Source organism: Buteo buteo, chromosome 16, assembly GCF_964188355.1.
Source record: "Buteo buteo chromosome 16, bButBut1.hap1.1, whole genome shotgun sequence".
NCBI classification, from domain to species: domain Eukaryota; kingdom Metazoa; phylum Chordata; class Aves; order Accipitriformes; family Accipitridae; genus Buteo; species Buteo buteo.
In genome coordinates this window covers 30706612-30729962 of record NC_134186.1, presented here as the reverse complement: position 1 = coordinate 30729962, position 23351 = coordinate 30706612, and the positions used below count along the sequence as shown (strand labels likewise).

The following is a 23351-nucleotide window of genomic DNA, read 5'->3' as shown; positions in this document are numbered from 1 at the left end:
GCCCTCCGCCGGGCGGCGGGCTAATGGGCGACCTCTCGCCGCCGGGGGAGCGCGGCGATTGGTCAGACCCGGACGCCAGTCGACGCGCGATGAGAAGCCGTAGCGGCTTCCCGTGTTTACGGTGCGGGCGGCGGCAGCTGTGGCACAGGCGGGTGTGGGGACCGGGATCGGGATCGGGACCGGGACCGGGGCGTCCCCTCCGTATCCCCGGGGAAGAGGCTGGGGCGGCCCCGGGGAGCGGTGGTGACAGGGGCCTGCGGGGGAAGGGGCGGAGGGAGCGCCGTGCCGGCAGGGGGATGGCGGCCTGCCTCCCTGCGGGGTCCCTCAGGCCCTGAGGGGCTCGCCGGGCCCTTGGGTGTAAATGCGACACCCCAGAGTTTATCATCGCTCTCTGGAGGGAGACCTCGCTTCCCCGGTGGGATGAGAGGCCCCTAAAACGTCTGGCGATGTGACTTGGGCAGAGGGGGGTAGGCAGGGGGAGGCCTGGGAGAGAGGGTTTTCCGCTCGGTGTTCATCATTTATTCTCTCCGCCTCAGGACTTCACGATGAGAATGATTGAGAGCGTTGACTCCGTGGTCACCAGGTCCAGTGAAGACCTCTGGGCTGAGATCTGTTCGTGTCTGCCACATCCTGACCAGAAGGACGCTAGCGATGCTTTTACAGACTCCTTCATGGATTCCTATGCCGATGGAGGAAGCCAGGGCAGTGGATCAGATGGCTCTTCCCAAACACAGCTGAAGCCCTGGGCACCCCTGAATGATTCAGAGGTGTATTTAGCATCCCTAGGTGAGTGTCTGGTAAGGCTTCAATTTCTCCATTTACTTAGGTGCCTGATGACAGCTATGGCTCTGTTTATGCAGCTGAGGTGATGGTGCTCACAGCTCTGGTTGGAAAAGTGTCTTGCAACTATTTAATAGGACATCGGACTCATTTACTGCAAGGGCATCAGTGGAACTGAGAGGCACAGTCATAGCTTCTTCAGCTATACCACAGAAAGTAACTTTTTATCCAGTACAAACCAAAGAATTTGGGGTTCTCCCTCCAGATAAGCAGGGTGGGGACTCTGCTGTTTCTTCTCTGAAGAGCATGTAATTCCACTCTAGTTGACCTGGGGAGGGAAAATGCATTCTGAAATCATTACAGAGCCTATGTATTTTTGTGTTACCAGTATTTGTCTCATTCTTTTTATGGAGTCTGTCCTTTGGAGACACTTCTGAGTGGAAAGAGAAAAGTGAATTTTTTTTGTGACCTGTTTTCTGGTTGGAGAGGAGGGGGACAGGTATGGGAAAGAAAGCTGTGATGCTTTCCCAGATCATGCCTGCTAGAATCTGTATTTTAAGATGACAGATCATGCAGATCATCTTTGTGCAATTGCTTCTCTTAATTCCTGCATAATCTACAAAGCCATAAATTGATTGTGAACAGCGTAACAGCTGATAGAAACACTTGATACGAGGGATGATGAGGTTGCCGGTAGCGGAGTTAACATCCTAGCACAGCTAAGCGCTGCAGTCTTTAGCTCTAAGGCCATGGAATTTGTCACCCTGTTTTGCATATTTCCTACTCCCTTCAGAGGCCTCATTGTACAACAGCATTCAACCCCAGGACGGATGCTCCTGTTGCCTGTTAGGAGGAAGCTTTGCGGTTCCCCTGCTCTCCAGCAGTTGGACCGCTACTCCCTCCACTTGTAGCAAAATATTCCATCTTTATGGCTTTTCCACTTCTTTCCCTCCTGTGGAGTTATTTTTATCTTGGGTCAGTTTGTAACCTGGTTTGCAGTGCAGCCACACACATGGTTGTCTTGGCTTGTGTAGGAGGCCACATACAGAAACAGGCCAGGAGGAATGGGTGGCAAAAGCAGCTTTATAAGCTTTTGTTTCTGCTAGAGCTTCTGTCTTGCCTTAGTTGCTGTTTTAAAGTATTATTTCACAGTACACGAAGTAGAGTTCTTAGCGTCAGATCAGGGGTGCCACAGCAGCAGAACATAAATTGCTCTTCTGGTATTAATTCCTGCTGCAGTTCCAGCTTGTTCAGAAAATGCCAGTGGATTAACTTTTACAAGCAGGCTTCAGACTAGATCTGGTCTGGTTTTTCATAGCTAGGATGAAAGCATAACACCAGCACAAAGTTTCTCTTGTATATTCTGGCTAAGTCAACAGAAATAAACCTGTTCTATGTTTGTACCTGGCCAGGATTAGTGATTGCAAAATCATAGCATCAGCCTGGCTGGATGTTTGGACAGATACAATAATTCAAATCTTCTGAATTGCTAGGTATAGAGACTTTTGGTGACAGCTCAATTCTGTGACACAAGACAACCTCCAGGAAACTTAACAGATGGGCCACAGTCTTATGAACTAGCCCACTTTGACTAATGATGATACGCTTTTCAGTAAAAAAATGTGATTACAAGTCAATACCTGCCCCAATTTAAGTGGGAAACAATTATAATGAGATTTTGTGACCAGAGGAATTAATGAAATTTGCTTTCTTGTAGCTTTGTGTATTGTAGTTCGATTACCCTGCGCCTGGTAAGGAAGTGCTTTTCATCATCCCTGGTGGCTGAGAAACTCACAATATCACATTCTGTTATGAGATACCCAACTAATAGTACTGTTGCACTCACATTCGTTTTTTTCCTCAGCTTGGGCATTATTTGGATTCATGCTACAATTAGTGTGATTTATATTCCCTGCCAATTTGCATGGAAATTGTGGGAACTTAATGCCTGTGAGATCTGAACTCTCCTGCGTGATTTCATGGAAACTGAACAGTAAACGTGAAAGTTATTAAAACTAAAAAATGGGCAGAGTTGACCGATTGCATAAACCTTATTTCCTTCAGAAGCATCACCTAAAAAATATCATCTTGTATACATACAAGAAATACAGTCATGCAGACTTGAAATACAGGGGGAAAATGACTTAAAATATGACTGTCTTGAAAACTTAAATTAAGTTTTTTGATATAGGAGTCCAGGTACATTTTGGTTTGTTTTATTTTCCTTTCAGACAAACATAGTAAAGGTAATGAAGACCCCTCCTTTGTCTCTTCACAGAGAGAAGACTGAGAAGAATTAAAGGCTTGTCTCAAGAGGTGACCTCCAAGGATATGCTGCGCACTCTCTCCCAGGCTAAGAAGGAATGCTGGGACAGGTTCCTGCAGGAGAAGTTTGACTCAGAATTTTATGTAGAGGGACATGACTCTGATGAGAGGTAATAAGCAAGTCAATGAGAAGGGATTACCACTTACTGTGTTGGCAGACAGACTATATTTCTTAAAAACTAAAATAAGGTTTTGTCAGGACTTGTGATATGGCATTAGGACAAAAATAGCATCTCATTGCAACTTGGTAAGGCTGTCACAGCCTTGATGAAACAGTTTGATAATGACCATTTACATCGTACTAGAGGGGAACACATGGGGCATGTAGGGTTTGAACTTTCAATGCTGTTCACCGATTGTTGCATCCCTCAGACTGGAGCGATCCAGCATGGAAACAACTGGAATGTAGTTGATAATTTCCTTTGTCACATTTGGGGTAGGGAAGGAATGGAGTGGAGGAGGGGATGTCTAATGTGTCTCAGACTGGTTTTTTTTTAAGGCTTAGCATTAAAAGTGAACCCTAGGCCATTTCCTACATCCTTGTAAGGGCCCACTTAAGCACTGCTTCAGACACAAGTGGGATTTGATGTTCTTCACAGGGTTGGTACCAGTCCTGAGATTAGATTTCCCGAGCGGCTCTCCCTTCCATGCCACTCTTACTATGCTTCTGCTCTCTCACCCGTTACCCTTTTACAGATGATGTATGAATTAAGATGAGAGTCCTTTTCTTTAGTAATCTCACATCCCAATCACTTATAATGCTCTCCATATTTCTCCTTTCTGAGCTGACATTTTCCATGATTGCTCCTAGCTGGAAAGAAGATTATTTTTCTCCCTTGAAGAAAATCTACTTAAACTAGTTTGGGAGTTTAAGTATGAAAAATAATCCATGTTTACAAGGAGTTTTTAGACTCTTTCTTTGACCAGTTAACTTTAGTGTGATTTCTATTTAAAACCAAGCTTTTGTAGACATATGTGCTCTCTACTGTTTTTTAAAGGCTGAGGATGTTACCCATGAAAGAATTTTCCTCCCTAGAATTTGACTAAGAACTTAGAAGTCACTCCCAAATGGTGCTGAAGTATTTGATTCTCACCCATCAATGTAATTAAACAAGCCTTAACTTTTAAGCATACAGATAATTTCAAGGACATTACTAAGTGAAATTCTGCTCTTGTAAAAGAGCAAGAGCAAGTTAATTTTGTTGTGGCAGTATTGAATAACTTGAATGACACTTCTAGAAGATGAGCATACGCACACACACATACATTTAAGAATTATAATATTAAACATTTAGGATTATAGCCAGCATTTAAACAAAGACAAGGTAGATCTGTCTGGTCAGACCAGTTATTGTGAGATAGGCTGTAATTATGCTAGTATATTTTTATAAAAATCTATAGGATCCATAGTATGGTTAGCATTCTAGAATTTACACATACTGCCTTTTTCTTCTTTAATCTTCTGGTGTTTTTAACAGTCACACGTTTTTATATGTGCTTCCTGTTTTCATTTTGTCCCCCTCCCTTCCCCCCCTATATTTCCTAATCTTCATCACAAATAGGCAGTTGTGGGTTGTGTGTGTTGGTTTAACACTAGGTATTTTACTTCTAGCCCAGAAAGCTGGAAATTAAATTGTAGTCTTTGGCTACAGACAGACCAGTACTTCAAGAGTGTAAAGGTTGATCTACCTGCTAAGGATTCTTTTCATCAAGAAAAATTGGAGCATAAAACCTTTCTAACCGTAGTTTAAAAAGCCCAGCTACAGCAGAATGTCTTTGTAGAATGAAAGATTCTGCTTGCTCCTCTGGCACACCGATCAGTCTCATGGTGGACCTTATCTGTGGCAACAGGAATGCCTACAGAGGTGCAAGAAGTATATATGGAGGATTTTCCTGACACATTATTTCATACATTCCTGTGAGGCTTTGTTGCTCTCTTGTTTCACTTTGTGTCTTTGCTTTCCCTCAGCACGCTAGAACATCTAAAGCGATGGCTGCAACCTGATAAAGTGGCAATCAATACTGAGGAGGTACAGTACCTCATCCCTCCAGAATCTCAGCCAGAGAAGCAGGAGACTGAGGAAGAACCTCCAGCTGCAGAGCAGTGAGATACATGCCAGCCGTGCCACAGAGCTGCCTCTTGTCTGAGCCCTGATGAAGTTGTACCCAACAACAGTAATATTGGGGGGCAGGGGGGGATAAAAGTGCTAATTATCAGTCATTTAAAAACCAGAACCAACCCCAACACACAAAAAAACCCAGCTCTGGACCTCCAGAGATAGTGACTGGCATTTGTTATGGACAAGAGCAAAGCACCTGTGACACAGTGTATGCTGAACTGAAATCTTACTTTGATCTTCTCCCAGCCTGTAGAATCCTAATCATTCCAGTCTGAATGTGAATTGTTTGTAATTCATCAGGAGACATATTAAGCAAAAAAAAGCAGTTCTTCAGAAGCATCAGAAAACGGTGTAGAATAGAACAGATAAAACTACTGAATCAGGTTTTTCTTCTTGTCTTATACCTTTTTTATTACTCAATTGGGCATTTATTTTTCTTTCCTGCAAAGTCCACTGTGGTGTTTTCTATAGATCTTCACTATTTCAGCCTGAGTTGGCCCTGAGGTGTGCCTGGAGGAAGACATATTTTTCACCTACATGAATTTGGAAACTTAAAGGAAGCTACATTGCAATCATTACATTGATGGTATTGTTGACATTGTTACTATTTGACATTCCTATGTAACATACCCTCCTACAATATCCCACTTTATTGACCAAACTCTCTATTATAGATGTGACTGGAGGGGGAGTATTTTTTTTTCCGCTTGTTGGTCATTTTGTACCTGTTCTTTATCTCCTTCAGCCTCTCCAAAAGAGGGCCAGATGAGATCCTGTATTGGGAATCCAAGAGCAATAACCAGGGAGGCTACAAATAACTTTGTTTTCATCACAGACTTGCATAGAATTATCTGACTTTAAATGTGTTCTAGTACTTAAATGTTTTTCATCCTGTTTAACTCTGCAGAGGGTTAATTTCCTGGTTAATTTCCCATTACTAATCAAAAAAACCTGTAATCATGTACTTGTGAGAGATTCTTCTTTAGCCTGTGCTTTCTGTCTTGGCATTGACACTAAAGGTCGATAGAGGGAAGCAGCATACATCTTCTGTCAGATAAAGCTTGTTAAGACTTGAAATTGTACGGGCAGTTCTAGTTGTTTATGCACACGAGATTCATACCATGTTCATTATGTATCTGTAAAAAAATACATTTTTAAAAGAAGCTTCTTAGACCATCCTTGTTTCCTGTCTCTACAATTATAAATGGTGCTATTATCTCACTCACTGACAGCTGTTACTCTGTTGGTGCTTCTCCTTCAGTGTCATGACTCAGTGGTTGTTGCCACAATTAGCATTATCAGCATAACCCCCCACCCCAGACTCACTGTTCACAGAAAAGTCACACTCAATTCTCCATTAGAACAAACACTTTTTTTTTTTTTAAGACTTGAGAAATATGGTGAATCACCTGAATGTCAGTGATACAAGACTTGCAAGTCTTGTGCCTTGTTGGAGGGTGGTTTTTGTCATCTTTTAAATGTCCCTTTTATTTATCTCCAAAAATAAGTCTGCTTTCCTGTACAGATACAGTGCTGTAAGTATCTCTCACGTGTGATGTCAAACTATAACAAAGATGCTTCTGAGTATTTACCAGAATGGTATGTACAAAGAGAGAAAGATGCAATTTCTCTGTCTGTACCTAGGCTATTTTGTAGTCAAAACATTTCCTTCTTGTGATCGGCAATGACTGTGAAAATGCTTTATGTTATTTTGTCTATTCCTATTAAAGCAATCTGAGAAAGAAATGTATTCAGAATAACTGTAGTAAACCACTTATGGTTCCAGGACCACATAACCTAGCATTTCCTCTAGAGAAGGGACCTTAGAGAGAGTAGCTTTCACTATTTCATTTTTAAAAATAGCTCAGAAGCCCAAGGAAAGGGCCTGGGGCAGAACTGTTGTCCAAATAAAGAATTAGCCAAGGTCTTTGAATTTGCATTGATACTCTGACAAGACATACACAAGTCCTTTGCTGGGTAGTTACGTGTATTTTTCTGTACAGATGACTGAAGAACAGGAAGGTCATCTGCCTCGATTTCTCCAAAATAGCAGCTATTCTGAGTAGCTTTTTGTGCGGGAGGAGCTGTTCAAACCCAGCAGGGAAGACCAGCTCTTTCACCCCTTTGCATTTGTAAAGCATGCTCTGCCGGGATGGCAGGGACTAAGTCCTATGACCACGCATGGAGAGCAGGCACTGATCATTTTCATCGGACCCAGGGACTCTCAGTAAAAAAAATAAAATTAAAAAGACCAGAACAAATCAATACCAAGCAGGATGGAGACCAGAAGGTCAAATGCTTTGTGAGGGAGGAGGAGAAAAGAACTAGTGCTGGTCACTTCAAGGGGTAATTGAAGCGACCCTGGCAAGCAGCCACATCCAGTTCCGTCAGGGAGTCTCCGTCCCCGCCAGGCATACCAGCTCCTGCTCCAAGCAACACCTTGTGTTGTCAAAGGGTCGGTTGGCTTCCAGTGGTGTAACGTCAGCTCTACCGGCTCTGGTATGGCCAAGAAAGCTGAAGGAGCGCAGGACAGAATAGCATGGTTTTGCTCAGTTGTCATGCTGGACACAAGTTGGGAAGAAATACCAGTTTCCTCTGTTTGTGGCTGTTGATTGGTAATGTCAGCACAAGACAGTAAATTAGGTCCTGAAGCACTGCAGCATCATCTTTTCAGCAGAGAATTAAACCTGCCAAAGCGCTTATAGATTGGCATTTAATTGGAGACTGCCTTCAGATCAAGCAATAGATCCCGCCCTATCAATTTGCAGGCTTGCTCCAAAGGCTGTCTGACTTGGCTGGGATGTAAACAGTAGGACTCAAAGACCTGATCTATCCGCATAAGAACAAGGAAAAGATTAAAAAAAAAAGCTATTTTATAAACACACATGCTATTTTTTATCTAGTTTTAACCTAACCACACTTTTACCATATAGAAACACTTACACTTGAGTAGTCTAACCCTCCGTTGCTCAAGGAAAGGGACACCATCTAGTGAAGGCACTGCAGTACAGAGGCGGTTCAGAAGAACAAGCTGGGAGCTTTCACGTGGTCCATCCTTTGGACACTGACCCAGAAAAAAGCAGACTTGGGATGGGCCTATACTTAAATCACCTTAAGGACAGCAAGAACTCCTCTGTTGAGACCTTACAAACTCCTTTACAAGATCGCCTAAACCGTGAATACGTGAAAAAGCATGATGCGTCTGGGCAGTGGTGTTGCGCAAGGACTTTAAGCTATTAAGGTTTATTCTAGGAAAAGCAAACTGTTTAGCTCCTATCAATCAAACAAACTCTTGCTGGTACAAGCAGCATTTTCACTAGGGATTTTTTTTTTTCCCGCTTATACAGCAACACCAGCCTTCCTATAGGTGGAACTAATTCACATGCCAGGAGTTGCGCCAATCCAAACAAAAAGATGAGCCCTTGATAGCAGCATAGCAATACAGAAAACGCAAACTATCAGTAGGTGCAGATGGGTCCACAGTAGCCGTGTCTGAAAGCATCGTGTCTAGATTGTTATGCACAAGCAAAGACCTGCTATCAAATACGGAAGATGATTTTTCAGGTGTGAGAAACTAGTAATCACAAAGGAAGTGTTAGCCCCCCTCTGGTTTGTACCTTTTAAAGAAAACACTAGCCTTTTCTCTGCATGAAACAGCATTTCTCTACCCCTTAAACAGAGAGATGGATCACAGTGGTATTGTAACACATCACCACCATTAAGCTGCCAGCAATTTGTTTTCAAGATAAGGCAGAATAAAGTGAAATCTAAGACAATCCGACTGCTGCCTCATCAGAGCAACGTGAGGGCCATTGCTGCGGATATTGCCAGCCAAAACAACGGCTGGGCTAACGGAGCACGTCGGGCAGCAAGGAAAGGCATGGGAGGAGGGAAAGGGAGCTGGAGAACAGGTGCCTCACAGCACCTTTTTGTTGAAAGCAGCACCTAAAACAGTGAGGGACTAAGAGAAAAAAAATAATCAGGCAATGGCTGAGGCTGGTTAGTGTCTCTGTGGAATATAATTGGCCATAAACATTCATTAACCATACCCATCAAGCACAAGCCGGTGCACAAATTTAGCCCATTGCTAGGATTCACATGTATCCGTGGGAAAATGGGCACGGGCAGCTGCCTCCAGTGACACGACCGCACGCATCAGGGTCGGCTCCGTTTATCCACACTTGACAGACGCTGATAAACGCGCTCATGGCAGTCTGATCCTCCCCGCGCCCATACAGGGCACAAAAAGATTGCTTGCCATGTACTTGAACCGACAAAATCAATCCGATTGAAGCGTGAGCTGGCAGCACCGGATAATGATGCTGAGAATATTCCGTCCTGCTTTTTAATTGACAGGCTCTCTAGGATCTCAGGTTAGGAAAAACTGCAACCTGCTGTGGGAGGAAGGTCTGCGCTGCGACTGCCATTTTGCAGGAAAGGTGATGAGGACTGACATTTTCAAGAGCAGCTTTGGGGGGGTCCTGCGCCCGCTGCTCTCTGGAGATGTATTGCAAGTGCTGGAACCTGCGGTTATTTCTAAAAGCCAACCTGGTGACCAACACACAAAGAAAAGGATGAAATCGCAGCAGGCTCTGACTCCTGGTCATCATCTGTACGGGGTAGGACGGACACCAGGATGCCATAGCAGATGCCTCAAGCACTGATGCTTCAAGAAGCATCGCCAGCTCCCGGATTGGGGACCAGCAGGGCGGGCTGCAGCTTTCGAATCCCTCGCTTGTTTCCATTCGGAGACAGAAACTTCTGGTGCGGGGCAATACGAGCTTTGGCATAAGAGTGACTTACCCTACCAGGTCTCTGGAAGCACTAAAGAAAGGTCAGAAAAGTTTTTTCCAGGATAAGCACACGCAGAGGGAAAAGCTCCCAGCACTGCTGCCGGGCTGCCCTGGCCCTGGTGTGTCTGGAGCTGGATGAAGCCTCGGGCTGGACGTAACCTGTCCCAGCCACCCCGCGATTCATTATTCTGCTGTCATGTTCAAACTCCCATCTCTCGTCTCAAATGATCTTTTAAGAGCCTTTTGCTTTCCTTATCAGATTGTTCTGCTGTTTAAAATTAACAGCGGCTCTCAGCCAGACTGTGATAAGGAGACAAAGACAATTTTCTTCCTGCTGATTATTTGGCAGGGATGAGTGTTCGCCCCTGAAGTCAGCTCTCAGCCAGCTTTAATAACACTGACCCACTCTCATCAGATTGAGACAAATTAACAGCTTTCTCTCACCAAAAGTCAGAGTTTCACCAAACTTCTTCCAGGACTGGTCTGACGATTTCCATTCCTGTTACCAAAAAAATTCCAGTTGATGATTATTTTTAATTTTCCCTTATTTAAGTAGGCTATGAAGGAAAAGATCCTGCACGTGGAATCAGAGGCTTCTAGGGAAAATGGAGCAGATGGGCAATGACCTGCTTTGGATCTGGCAGCCAAGTACCCCAGCCACGTTAAATAACAAGCAACCCTGTTACAACACACTCCCTTATTATGGGGCATACAGTAATTAATACATCTGACTTCAAAGTGATGCCTGTGGAGAAGCAAAGATTTGTTCTTCCTTCAACAGGAGAAAGAAAAAAGATAAAAATTACAAAGCCCCAATCTTTTCACAAGGGGCAATAAGTGCTCCAAAGCTGTTTCATGACAGCGTATTTCTGAAGAGCCAAGAGCTTTAAAATTGCAATGGTTGTCCTGACACTTCTAATAAAAACTTCATAACAGTATTTTAGCTGAAAGATGGTGTTTGTGGTCAGGAGAAAGCGGCTGCTTATTTTTTTTCCAGGACAAACTTAGCAAACCTGGGGTGGATTTCTGGATGCTTGTTGCCCTCCCAGTGCCTTCACAATCCGCTGCCCTACAGTAAATGGCCCAAGACCATTAGAGAGTCCACAAGGAATTCAGCTGCAGGGGCTGGCCAGGGAGCCTTTCCCCCCTCCCTTGCCCTTCCAAACATTTTCAGCTTTGTTTTTAGTCCTTATCTGCTTTGGGATATCTCCAAGATCAACCCTTTCCCTGTCCAGCTGGGACTAGGATCCAAGTCCTACGCAGAAGCCACAACCACAAATCCCCAGCCAATTCTTCCTGCCATTCCTAAGGCAAATTGAAGGCGCTTGAACCTGGGGAGTCACGAAAATTCCATTACGACCCAGAAAACGACATGCCAAGTTTGCTGCTAGGGCTGAGTCTGCCGATGCAAACCATCCGGTGCGGGACCTGGGCACAGCCAGAATCGCTGCCCTGACGGAGCTGGGAGAGAGGAGGTTCGCGCCTGCCTAACGAACAGCCCCTCCGCTGACTGCAGAGCATTTTTGGCCCAGAAAAGAAAAGGTTTTTCCATAGCTTGATTGCCGTGGGCTCCCTGAACAACAAACCAAGGGGCACAAAGCCTTTAATTGGTCCCGATCTGCCCATTGCTCAGGTCAACAGGGTAATTATCCCCGGGGTTGATTTCAGTTCTCGTTACTACCAAGCTTGTCATAACACCCTTGCATGATGTAATGGAAACCAAGTAATTACTGTAGTCACTGGACACTGATATTATTGTTTGCCACTCAAATCTTGTTAGGAGTCATACATTATTAACATTGTCTTGCCGCTGAAATCAATATTGAAGCAACAACTCGGTTCCTCTTCTTAATCACACAACACAACTGTGTTACAGTAATAAATGCCCAATTAAGGCTAATTTCTCCCAAGCCCCTGCTTCTAAAAATCCTTATCTGCGTATCAATTGATCATGTGGCAGTTCACTAACTTGAAATAAGCTGGAAATCATTTGTGAAAGGAAAAAAACGGAGAAGAAAAAGCAGCTCTGATGCGGCAGAGGTTGCAAGAAAAGGTGGCTAGAGGGGTGGGAGAGAGGATCGGAGAGAAACCGCAGCTCACACGTGCTCCAAGCTGATCCTACAGAAAGAAAGATGCGACCTGCAAACAGCAGCACCGTCACAAGTCACCCTGACACATCAGCCTCCCGCACAGGAAAAGCGATTTGTGACCCTGCACCGCTGCCGATCACGCTGGCGGGAGCGACACTGCTCGCTCCCTTGATCTCCGTATGTTTTATGAATTGCATCCCTCATCCCCGCTCTGGCAGAAAAGCCCACGGCTGCCCTTAACCAGCTGCACCGCGGGAGAGCAAAGCCCCAGCTCACAGACACGCATTTAAGGGTGACAGGGAAGGGCCCTGAGCAACTTCAGGCAAAAAAAAGGCATTCCCTGAAATCCCTTTATGCAACGACATCTCCCCTATAAACATGCAATTTTGGCAGAAAATAAACAGATTTCCAACGCACTGCCCTGGGTCTTTGTAAGGTGAAGAAGAGAGCAGGTAGAAGGGCTGGTAGGTGCTCACGCCTGGCTCTTGGTTACACTGCCTTCTCGCCCTCCAGCCCCAGCTCACTCATTCCACTTGGCCATCGCTCTTTTCCTGCTCATTTAATTACCTGAACTCGTTGGGCATCAGCTGGGTACCCGGGCAGCGACCTGATACCTCTCCAGCGAAGCCTTAACAGCTCACAGTTACCAAGAGCTTTGTGCTTATTGCTGTCCGGCATGAGGGTGACTCCAGGCACGCTTTTATTTTATTCCCCCTCTTATTTCAAGCTTTCAGCCTTACAAAAGACAGACCCACTGGTCCAGCCACCCCCTCCCACCTGCTCTGCTGCAGCCACCCCACGGGGCACCCCACCTCTGCCATCATACGACAGCTCGGGAACGTACCCACAGGGAAAAATCCTGAGCAAAAGCCCGAGGGTGGGCGATGCCACCAGCATGCTTACGTAGCTGCAAAGCCACTGAGGAGGCTGGGAGGAAAAGGTTCATGGGGTTTTTTTCCCCTCCATGCTCCCCAGCTCACCTTTAGGCAGGCACTCCCAGGAGGACAGGCAGATCGGCAGCTCCGCTGTTTGGTACTTACATTTTTGGGTAACCCCTTCTCACTCCTCTGCCCCGTGCAGGGGCAGGAGATGCAGGACTGGCATAATCGAGCTCTTCCACGGGGACAAAAGCACCTTTATACCATAACACCGAGGAGACGGAAGCTCCCTCACCACCAAAGGCAGCTCTTCCCTCTTGCAACTAGCAGAGCAAACCTGGCTTGGTTTTTTTCCCCTACTATAATTTTTTTTTTCCCCCAAGTTCTGTGAAGCACTTAAATCACTAAGTTTAGCAAATTGCTTCAGCTCCACCAGCAAGAGAACAGAGCAAAAAGAACTACTGAACACCAACAATCCCTTTCAGAAAAGGCTTGCCATGACCTTTTATATCTAATTGGGGAATTAGTTTCACCTCCTGAAGCACCTTTGCCTGCTTTAGGCACAGCTGAAGCCTGCCACGCTGCCCCAGCTGCTCCACTGGGTTTAATTGTACTATTTTAGCAGAGCAATAGCCCAGGCTCTGCATGGGCATTGTCGGAGCTGCCTGACCTTAAACCTGGTTTAAAGACCTGCTCCTACAGCCCCGACTGGATGTAACATCTCTGATAAAAAGGAGAAAACTTGTTAAAATAAGTCCAACCACCTCCTGAGGCTCTGCCCATACGGCTGACCTGGGCTCAAATGGGTATAACACATCACTCAGACATACGCTGAATTTAAGAGAGGAATAATTTTAGTGACTTCAGCCATATGGATCATGCTTGCCCTAAATCCAAAAATACTTTTTTTTGTGTGAAAAACCCCTTTGATCATGGCTCGATGATGTCCTGAGCCCGTACAGCCAGCTCTTTTCAGAACTGAGACTTGCAACCCAAAGGGAGTGAACTTGGGTGGAAATCAATAGAAGAAACCTACTCCTGCCGTTTGAAATCTTAACAGCTTCATTCTGAGAGCAAACAGCATATGGAGAGATTGGTTTTATTTGGTTTTAAAGACACTTACGTTATTTGTAAACACACAGAGGAGGGAATAGTCAAGAAATAAAAATCTAATCCCGATTCTTGTGTGTCCCTAAACACTCAACATGCGTTGCAGAAGCTTTTTCAAGCGTCTGTGCAAAGAGCATTTTAGTGCCGAAGCTTTTTTCCCAAGCTCTTGAAACTGTCAATATTGATGTTACCTTGAAGATAAATGCCTGTTGATTGAAAAGGTCACTTATTTCTGGTGTGCCTCCGTGCTGATCCTGCAAGCACTGAGGTTCTTGAGTGCATCTGTGATAAAAGATGGCCCGAGGTATTCCCGGGAAAATGGGAAAAGCCGGTGGTTTGGTGGAGAGAAAAACAGACACATGATGGCTGGCCCTGGCTCCCGTTTCCATTTGGGGCAATTCTGCTTAATTTCCCATCGGTGGAAAGCGGGGCCGGGGGGTCGGATGGACACGGGCAGCACCCAGCACCTTTCGGGTTGGCGGTGCCAGCTCTGCTCCCGGCAGGCTGGGACCCTGGCCTGGCTTGGTGGGTTTTTTTTTTCTTCTCCCCCAGGAAATAAAATGCAAAATGGCATTTTTATTCCCCCAGCCAGGAATAAAAGAGAGAGGCCGGTGCCGGTGCGGACACGGGGTTCAGCTCCGTGGGTCCCACGCTCTGCCCCACGCCCGTGCCCCACACCGCAGCTGGCTGGTGGCCCCCGACGGCCGGACCACCCTCGCCCCACGGCTGCCTGCACCCCCACGGCTGCCCGTACCCCACGGCTGCCCCCCCCCCATGGCGGGGTTGCCCTCGCCCCCCGTTCCCTCGCCCCCCGTTCATTCCCTCGCCCCCCGCTCCCCCCCCCCCGCCCCCTCCCCCGGGCCGGGACCCCCCGACGGGGCGGCCGCTGCCGGCGCCCGGGAGCTCCGCGCGGTCCCTGCGCCCGCCCGCCCCGGTCCGTTCCCTTCCCCTCCCCTCCCTGCCGGGGGGGGGGTGTGTGTGTGTCCCCTTGGAGCTGGCCCCGAGGGCGGGCGGGTGCTCCCTGGAGCCCCCCCCCCCTCCCTCCAGGACCCCCCCCGCCTGGCGCAGCGCTGCCCTCCCCCGAAGGCACCGGGGCTCCCGCCGGGCTGGAGGCGGGGGGGGCCGGGGGGGGGGCCGCGGCTGCGAAATGATGGGGTGGGATGTGCGCGTCCCGGCAATACCTGGAATAGCCAGCACCGCGGGTGGGAACGTCCTGTTCCTCCCGGGCTGAAGAGCTCAGGCATCGGGGGAAAAAAAAAAAAAAAAAAAAATCAACCCCCGCAAGCCCCCCCAAACAAACAACAAAGCAACACCCCCCCGAGCGAAGGCAGATGTAAGCGAGCACCGCGGCCGCCGGTGGTGAAAAACACCCTGCCAACGAAACGCTCTTCGTCATCTTCCCGGGAACACCGGCGAGGCCGGGAGCCCCCCGGCCCCCCCCCGGGCCCCCCCGGGCAGGTAAGTCCGCTCCGGGACCCCCGGTCCCAGCGAGTGCCCGGGCTCGGTCCCAGCCGGACCCCCAGGCCGGAGCCGGGGCTGGCGGCAGGACCCCCGCGATGCGCAGAGGGGGCGGCTCGACCCCCCCGAGGGCACGAAGCTGAACATTTCTTCCTCCCATCAAGGACCGCGTTGGCTTCTCCGGTCCGGATTTCGTATTCCCGGCCCGGGCAGGACCCCGGCGCTGCGTTCCTCGCAGCGGGCGCTCTGCCTGTGCAGCTCGGAAGTAGAAAACGGTAATAGCTCTCACTTAATTACGGGGGCTACTTAATTACCGCTGCTTTGACTCTCTGCTGGGCGGGAGAAGAACGTCCAGGTCCTGCCGAGGGGGATGAAGCAATAAATTGGACAGCGTGGGGTCCAAGAGGAGGGTCCTGGAGCGTAATCCTTCGTTTCCTTCCACTTTCTGCTAGAATATATTTGACACCCCCCTCCTTGTGCTGCCGTAAGTAGTTTTGGGGACGTGCCCGGGGACCCACACGCTCCCTCCCATCGCGGTCGCTGCGAGGGATGGCTGGAGAAATCCACCCGGGCCCGGGGAAGCCCAGCTCCGTGGGTGGGGGACGAATAACCAAGGGGGTAAAATAACCCCATGGGACAGGGGAATGGTGGGGTGGGCTGGGACGCAGAGGGCAGGGAGGTGGAGAAGACCCTTCTGGTGAGCCGGGGGGCTGGAGGGCAGCGGCAGGGCTGGCGGGGCGGGATGGAGTTGGGGGGGGAACGATGAAAAGCAAAAAATGCAGGAGTGCCTTTGATTCCTGCTTTATGTCAGCACAGCTCCCGGGTTACCATCCATGGGGCATCCCGAGCTGCTTTCCCTGTCCTCCCTGCTCCAAACTGGCAGATCTGCGCCCGGCTGGTTAACCATTTTGTACCCAGGTTCCCCATTTTCTGTGTACCGACGCTCCGCAGTGGCTGCCACGGGGCACGTTCCCTCTTAAAAAGTCACAGCATCTTTTAAGTCAGCGGGCGCGCCACGGCAGGGCTCTGCCAGGGAACCTGGACGCTGGGGACGGGTTCTTCTGCCCAGAAGTACAACCAAAGCGCATTTCTTTCCCCTTCAGGGCTGACGGTCTCCTCTCAGTTTGACTTCAAGGTGTGGAGAAGCGGCACCGGTAGCATGGCTCACGGTCAGCTGCCCAACAACTCCTGGCAGAACGACTCAGCCCCTCTCTTCACCGGCCTGGACCTCCTCCTGGAGCTGAAGCCCCTCTTCATCCCGCTCTACGCCACGCTGGTGGCGGTGGCATGCACGGGGAACCTCTTCCTCATCCTCCTCATCGCTCTCACCAAGAAGCTGCACTGCACCACCAATTTCCTGATCGGGAACCTGGCGGCGGCCGACTTCATCATGTGCCTCGCCTGCGTCCCCCTCACCGTCTCCTACGCCTTCGAGGTGCGGGGCTGGCTCTTCGGGATGTTCATGTGCTACTTCGTCACCTTGATGCAGGCCGCCACCGTCTTCGTCTCGGTGCTGTCCCTCACTGCCATCGCCATCGACCGGTACGTGGTGGTGGCGTACCCTATTCGCAGGAGGATAAGCCGCAGGTCCTGCGTCTGCCTCGTGGCCTCCATTTGGTTACTCTCCATCATGGCCTCTGTTCCCACGTCACTGCACACCCACTACTTGGATCTCAACACCATCGGCCACGACATGATCATCTGTGAAGAGTTTTGGAAGCACGAAGAGAGAGAGCGGCTGCTGTACTCGTGCTTGATGCTCCTCTTGTCCTACGTGCTCCCGCTTTTGGCGGTATCGGTCTCCTTCTGTGCCATCACCTACCACCTGCGGAGGAGGAATGTCCCGGGCGCTGCCTATCCCTGCCAAGACAAATGGACCAAAACGAAGCAGAAGACCTTCCGGGTGCTCACCGTCTCGGTCGTGTGCTTTGCTATCTGCTGGCTGCCCCTCCAGGTGGTGAACTTCATCAGAGACATCGACGAGGAGTTCGCTATCCTGGACAAGAGGTACGTCAACGTCATCCAGGTCTCGTGTCACCTGATTGCCATGAGCTCTGCCTGCTACAACCCATTCATCTATGCCTCCCTCCACAACAAGTTCTGGTTCCACCTCAGCAGCTATTTCTACCGTAAGAAGAAGAGCTCCAGCATTATGTCCTGCAAGGCTTCTCGATTCAATACCTGCTCCACCCTGGCAGATGCTCCTACCGGGGTCTCGGATAAGATAGCTTTGCAAACGAGAGTCTCTTAACTGAAGGACCCCAAGAGACGGGTATTGCTTTTGGACCTAGCGTGCGCTTTGCTTTAGACCGGACGCGGGAGCTGGTGGCCGGTCGCGGTGGTTTGTTGCTGTTCCCAGAAAAGGTCCCTCGTGCCTGGCAAGGAGAGCGAGCACCAGGGAACAAACCCATGGGCTTTGTGTCCTCGAGGAGCGGCTCTTCTGAGCAGCTCAAGGACTTTTTGTCCTTTGGGGAAAACAAACCAGTGCAACAACAAACACCGCAGACAGGCAAAGGCAGAGTAATTCGGAGCAGGACGTACCGGCTAGTCCACGTACAGACACGCTGGAGCAGCAGTAGGTGTTTCCACCTGTCCTGGTTTCAGCTAGGATAGAGTTAATTTTCTTCCTAGCAGTTGGTAGTGTTATGTTTTGGGTTCCCCAATTCAACAGACAGCTGGAAAGACCTGTCAGTGAAACAACAGTTGCTTGGCTCGTTGAAACAGGACAACAGATGAGTATCCAGATTAATGACTGGACACGCAACTAGCCTGCTGCAGTTCTCTACAAGCCTCAGTTTTCAGAAACGCCTCTGCATCGGCATGGCCAAAGTCTGCCTCTGTTTTGTGCTCGCTCTACATGCTGAGCAGCAATGCCTGAGCCATAGCCCTGCAAGGGCCGGGTCGTGCAGCCAGTGCCGCAGCCAGTGCCGGGGCGGTGGGGCAGGAAAGCAGGGGCTGCCTGGGATGAGCAAGTTCCCCATCGGGCTTTGACAGACCTTATCTCACACCATGGCTGGGTATGGAGTATATACCCTGTATCTCACATCATGGCTGGGCATGGGGCATATACACTATATCTCAAATCATGGCTGGGTATAGTAGGCGGCTGGCACTGTATTTGGAGCACGAAGACTTCTCCCTACAGTTTATTTAGGAGTTGGGTCAGCTTCTGGGCAAGACGAACACACATTGCATGCCTTTAAAAAACTCTTTGGAGAGTGTACGTCTTCATTTTGTAGGATGAAGATTGTTCCTAAGCAACAGATAGCACTTTCTGCCTCTGGAAGAACACCGGGTCTCACAGGTAGCAGTTAAATTGCTGTGCATTTTTTTTTTAAACCGTGGTTCATTGTTGAAAGAACAACATACATTCAGAAATGTGCACTCTTCAGTCGGAGACCGTGTGGGAGCACACGGCCACCGAAAGCAGACAGCTTGTTTTGAATGGAGGCGACTTTCATAACCTGCTTGACTTTCTAAAGAAGCCACCTCTGTAACCAGACCGGTGGGTCCCAATTTCTCCAGCTGATGGCGTGCCACCAAACAAGGCAGATGTAGCTGAGCACATCAGTGAAATTATCGCTGTTCTCCGTAGCTGAGTAGGACTCAAGAGGTTGGGGCACCCAGAAAAATCTCGGGTGATGTGTTTGCTGGGGAAGATGTCTCAATCTCTGGTCCCAGGGTCGTTTAAGGTTGTATACGTCCATGTTCAAGCTCCTTGGGTGGAGGTGGGAATCCTGGTGATGGGCTGCTCTAACCCAGAAACTGCTGGATAAAGGGTGCGTGGGCTTGTCGGACGCTGCTTGGTGTCTCCAGATGCCTCGTGCGTCTGTGGCCCGTCGGCTGGGTCTGTGCAAGCAGCACACGGAGAAGGCAGCGTCTCCTTGCACCCAGATGCCCAACCGGGTTTTAACTCGGCTCATGCTTTCAGAGAGCAGCTTGGCATCCTCCGGAGCAGACGCAGCTGGTCGGACCCTAAGAGGATCCCTAATGCGCTCTCGTGATGCCCAGGCATGAGCTGCTGCCCGCTCGCCTTCCCGCTGAAAGACCTTTACGGTGGTCCCAGAAGGACCGTGTTAACATCCGTGGTGCAACCGGCAGAGACGGGGACCCATCAAGCGCAAAAAGTGATGTGGATGCTTGTGACCCCCGCTGTGTGCCTGCAAAGCACTCGCTCTGTTCGCTTCTCGCAGCTTTCTCGTGGCCGCGCAGGGCTGTGCTCGGGGCAGAGGCTGGATCGCTCGTCCTGGAGGAGCAAAGCGAACCAGGAGGTGCACTGCTTGTCCTTCCTTCTAATAAAAGCTTAAAAAGCTCAGCGTGTGTGTTTGTATTGATTCGAATCCAACAAAAATAAGCTATCCTGGACTGCAGCTTAGTCACATCCCAGGAAGACAGCCAACTTGGACATGTTTGTCGCTGTCACTGGCAGTGGCAGACCCTTGGGGTCAGTCTGAGATCAGGGCTGGAGAAATGAGGCTGGCTGAGGTTTTGGGAGAGCTCTGCAAAGCAGCAGCTCTGGCTGGAGAGAAAAGGTTGGACATGCTTGCTTTTTTTTTTTTTTTTAATGTGGTAATGACTCGACGTGCTTTCATTCCCTTTCACTTCTCTCCACAAGGCTACAAATACCCTGTACCTGTCTATCGGAAATCTGCAATAGCAAATAATTGGTCTCGAGGGCGAGGGCAGCCTCGGAGCCGCTGGCTGCCTTCTCTCTGCCCGGCCGAAGGCTTTGGTGTGAGAGCACACGACCAGGATATCGCGAGGGGCTACCACGCAGCGTTAGGGGCCTCGGCCGCCGGCAGCACTGTCCGTGCTCGGGCAAGTCCGGCTTCACGGCCCCACAGCTTCCCCTCCAGCCACGTGCCTCTCGGTCCTAATATTTGCTAGCAAATCTGCTTCTCACTTCTGCAAGGCCGTTGCACCCTCACCTGAACCAGTACACCCCCAAACCAAATTGTTTCTTCTTTAGGTGAAGCTCAGGATGGAGCTGAAGGGCATTCACCAAGTGGGCACGGCCGGTTGAACCGTGATGGCATCTTTTTTTAGCCTTATTTTGGCCTCGGATATTGCTCCACTACACTTGGGGTAGCACTCCTCAATGAGTGAGCTCCCCAAGCCGCCTGCAGATGGAAGGGAAAATTGGGATATCCTGATTCTCCTCTGGGTTTTAAGGTCACCCCCCTGCTTAGGCTTGTTTAACAGCTGTTTTAACCTCGCAGCCTTGGCTTGCAAAAAATGGGACGGACGATACCAAGGTCCACCTTCCCCACCAGAAAAGCGACGAGGTGGGGGTGTTGCCAGCAGCAGCAGCGAGCCAGAGCAAATTATAACGTGGGAAGTGCCAGCGTTACAGGAAAAGGCACAAACCCAGATCTCGGGGCATATTCTCATGCAATAAACTTGCCCATTAGTGACATAAAACCCAAACCGATACCAGAATGTCAGCAGGCAACACAAAAACCCAGCAAAGAAACTGGTAATGAAGTTTAAAAGCCATTCTTTAATGCTGGTATATATAAGCTGGATATTTTCAGGGTGGAACTATGCGGGCTTCCTATTCAATAGGGCAAATTCCAGATGATTTCTCCACAGCCGGCATCACTTTAAAATCTCCGGTGCTCTGTGGCATCAAGGGGAGCTCTGAGTGTCAAAGGACGGGAACTATCATCCTATCTTCCCCCAGCCTGGGCAAAACAGAGCTTTTTCTCCATTTAGCATTTTGATAGAGGCACTGGGAAGGCACAAAATTGCCTGGAGGTGCTAAAAGCATTTCTGCTTCTTGCAGCTTCAGCAGGAAAATGGACCTGGGTGGTAAGTCCCCCCTAATCTGGGACTAAGTGCTGGCAAAGACACTCTGCCTGCCAAAACCCAGCGGGAATTTCTCAAGCGAGGGCTGGACACAGCCAGCACAAGCTGCCGATGGCTGGCACCAAACAGCTCTTGCTTGATATGATAATTTCTACCTTTAATTAGCTTGGAAAAATGATAAGCAGAAGTGATTAAGTCGCCCAGTCCCTTTCAATCATGCGGGGCTTGTGTTTCCCAACCGAGCTGCAATTGCGCTGTTAAACACAGAGCAAGCCTCTAACGAGGCTGAATTGGGTAGGAATCAGCAAAGTGCTCATGATTGCTTTTTTAAATCAATGTATTTCAAACTGAACAGGTTTCTTCTCTGGGATTTCGACTCTCTCAAGCCACGTGGCCGAGACGAGGCTGCCTGCTTGCCGGCAGCTCTGATTTCAGACCTGTGGGTAGCGTTTCTTTGCGAGAGAGAGAGCACAGAGCCAGCACCGGGAAGAGGACAGACAGATGGATTATCTGCCAAGCTCATGTTCTCTGGGCAGTTTCCACTCCTTCGCAAAGTTGAGCTTTTAGGGACGTGGCAATCGCAGTTTCTCTGCCAAGTGCAACTGCTGCCTATGAATCAATAGCAAAAATAAAGGCCAAATATATGAGAATTTTTTCTAGATTACTTCAAACATTGCTTGTTCCAGTTGTCTTCTGTAGCCAACCTCAAACAGCACAAATAAGAATGCAGCCGTGTCTTTTCATCTTCTATTTTCTGACTCCTGTTTTAAACATAAACGTGGAGCTCCTTGCATCTCTATTCTTCAACTGTGTGGTTTACTTTATTTTGCCACATGACTTGAAAGTTTTCTGCTACACAAGGAAAAATCAGGCTCAAAGCCTGCGAGGAAAAACCACACAAATCCTTAAAAATGTGGTAAAGTAAATAACTATAAAAAAAAGACAGTGCTGCTGCAAATGGGAGCTAAAGCGGCCAGGGGTATATTGATCCAACCTTATAATAGTGTATTATGTGGCTTGCGCGTGGTTTGGATTTGAAATATCCCAATGGTTCAATATCAAGATGGTGTGGGACACCGGTGGGGTGATCAGAGCGGGGTTTCCGGCGTGAGTGGGTGCTCCAGGGGCTCCGCGGGGGCTTGGGTGCCCTGGGAAATTCCCCTGGGTAGAGGACCAGGGGGTCTTTTCCCTTGCCCTTCCCCAATTCAGCTTTTTCCTGCCTCTTTCCTTTCAAATCGCAAGGTTGGAGCACTCCTGATCCCCTCCTGATGCCTACAGGTCTTCTGGGACCTCCCCTCCCACCTAGACAAGCCCGTCCCCACCTCGACCTGCCCCAGAGGGAAATCAAAGCATCCACATACCACACACATCTCCAGGAGATTGTCTTCGGCAGCAGCTCAGCTTAAAAAAAATAATAAACAGAGACTTGTCCTCAGTAGGAACAATTTTCCGTGCCAGGTGACCATCCCCAGGAGAGAGGGAAGGGCAGGACAGGGCTCTCCTCTCCCCACCAAAACTCACTCCACCTGGCTGGGCTGCTTTGGGTTGCAGAGCTGCCGGGAGGAAGCTTTCCTCGCCACACAGAAATCCCCAAATCCCCATTTTACTTATCCTATGAGTGGAGCTAAACCTTTTGGCAACCTTTCCGCTGTGGGAATGGTGGGGGAGGATCTTCTCCTTCGTGCCCAGCCTGGGCTTGCAGCACGCTCTGCCTGCCACCCCCTTCTCCCAATGCCAAGATCTTGCTAACAAAGCCTGGGCATGCCTGCTGATAGGGGATTTTTATTTTTATGCTTTCAAGATAAGCAAATGAAGACACTGGGGACAAGTTTCGGGTCCTGCTGGGGCCGTGGGAGCTGCACCCCAAAACACTAACATACCCTCCAAGTCAGAGTCACCTTGGGTGAATGAGGTTGGAGCATCCATCGCCAGATGGAAGCTTCCCTGCCCTTGCTGTAGTTTCGAGGCAGGAAAAAGCTTTTCCGGACT

General features: G+C 49.1%; 2 protein-coding genes across 4 annotated transcripts; both read left to right on the top strand.

The window, feature by feature from the left end:
• The first annotated feature begins 39 nt into the window (after positions 1-39).
• On the top strand, positions 40-6388 carry CCDC32 (coiled-coil domain containing 32). Of its 3 annotated transcripts, none has more exons than XM_075048527.1 (4): positions 40-121; positions 537-786; positions 3059-3215; positions 5075-6388. In XM_075048527.1, exons 2-4 carry the CDS (start codon positions 546-548, stop codon positions 5211-5213), a joined length of 537 nt encoding a protein of 178 aa, XP_074904628.1. In that variant the 5' UTR covers positions 40-121; positions 537-545; the 3' UTR covers positions 5214-6388. The 3 variants fall into 3 exon arrangements, with proteins under 3 accessions (XP_074904628.1, XP_074904626.1, XP_074904629.1); XM_075048525.1 differs by having other exon boundaries at positions 76-148; XM_075048528.1 differs by lacking the exon at positions 40-121 and adding an exon at positions 224-243.
• Positions 6389-16713: 10325 nt separating this feature from the next.
• LOC142039997 (prolactin-releasing peptide receptor-like) lies at positions 16714-17805 on the top strand. The gene has a single exon (XM_075047163.1). It carries the CDS (start codon positions 16714-16716, stop codon positions 17803-17805), a length of 1092 nt encoding a protein of 363 aa, XP_074903264.1.
• The last annotated feature ends 5546 nt before the right edge of the window (positions 17806-23351 follow it).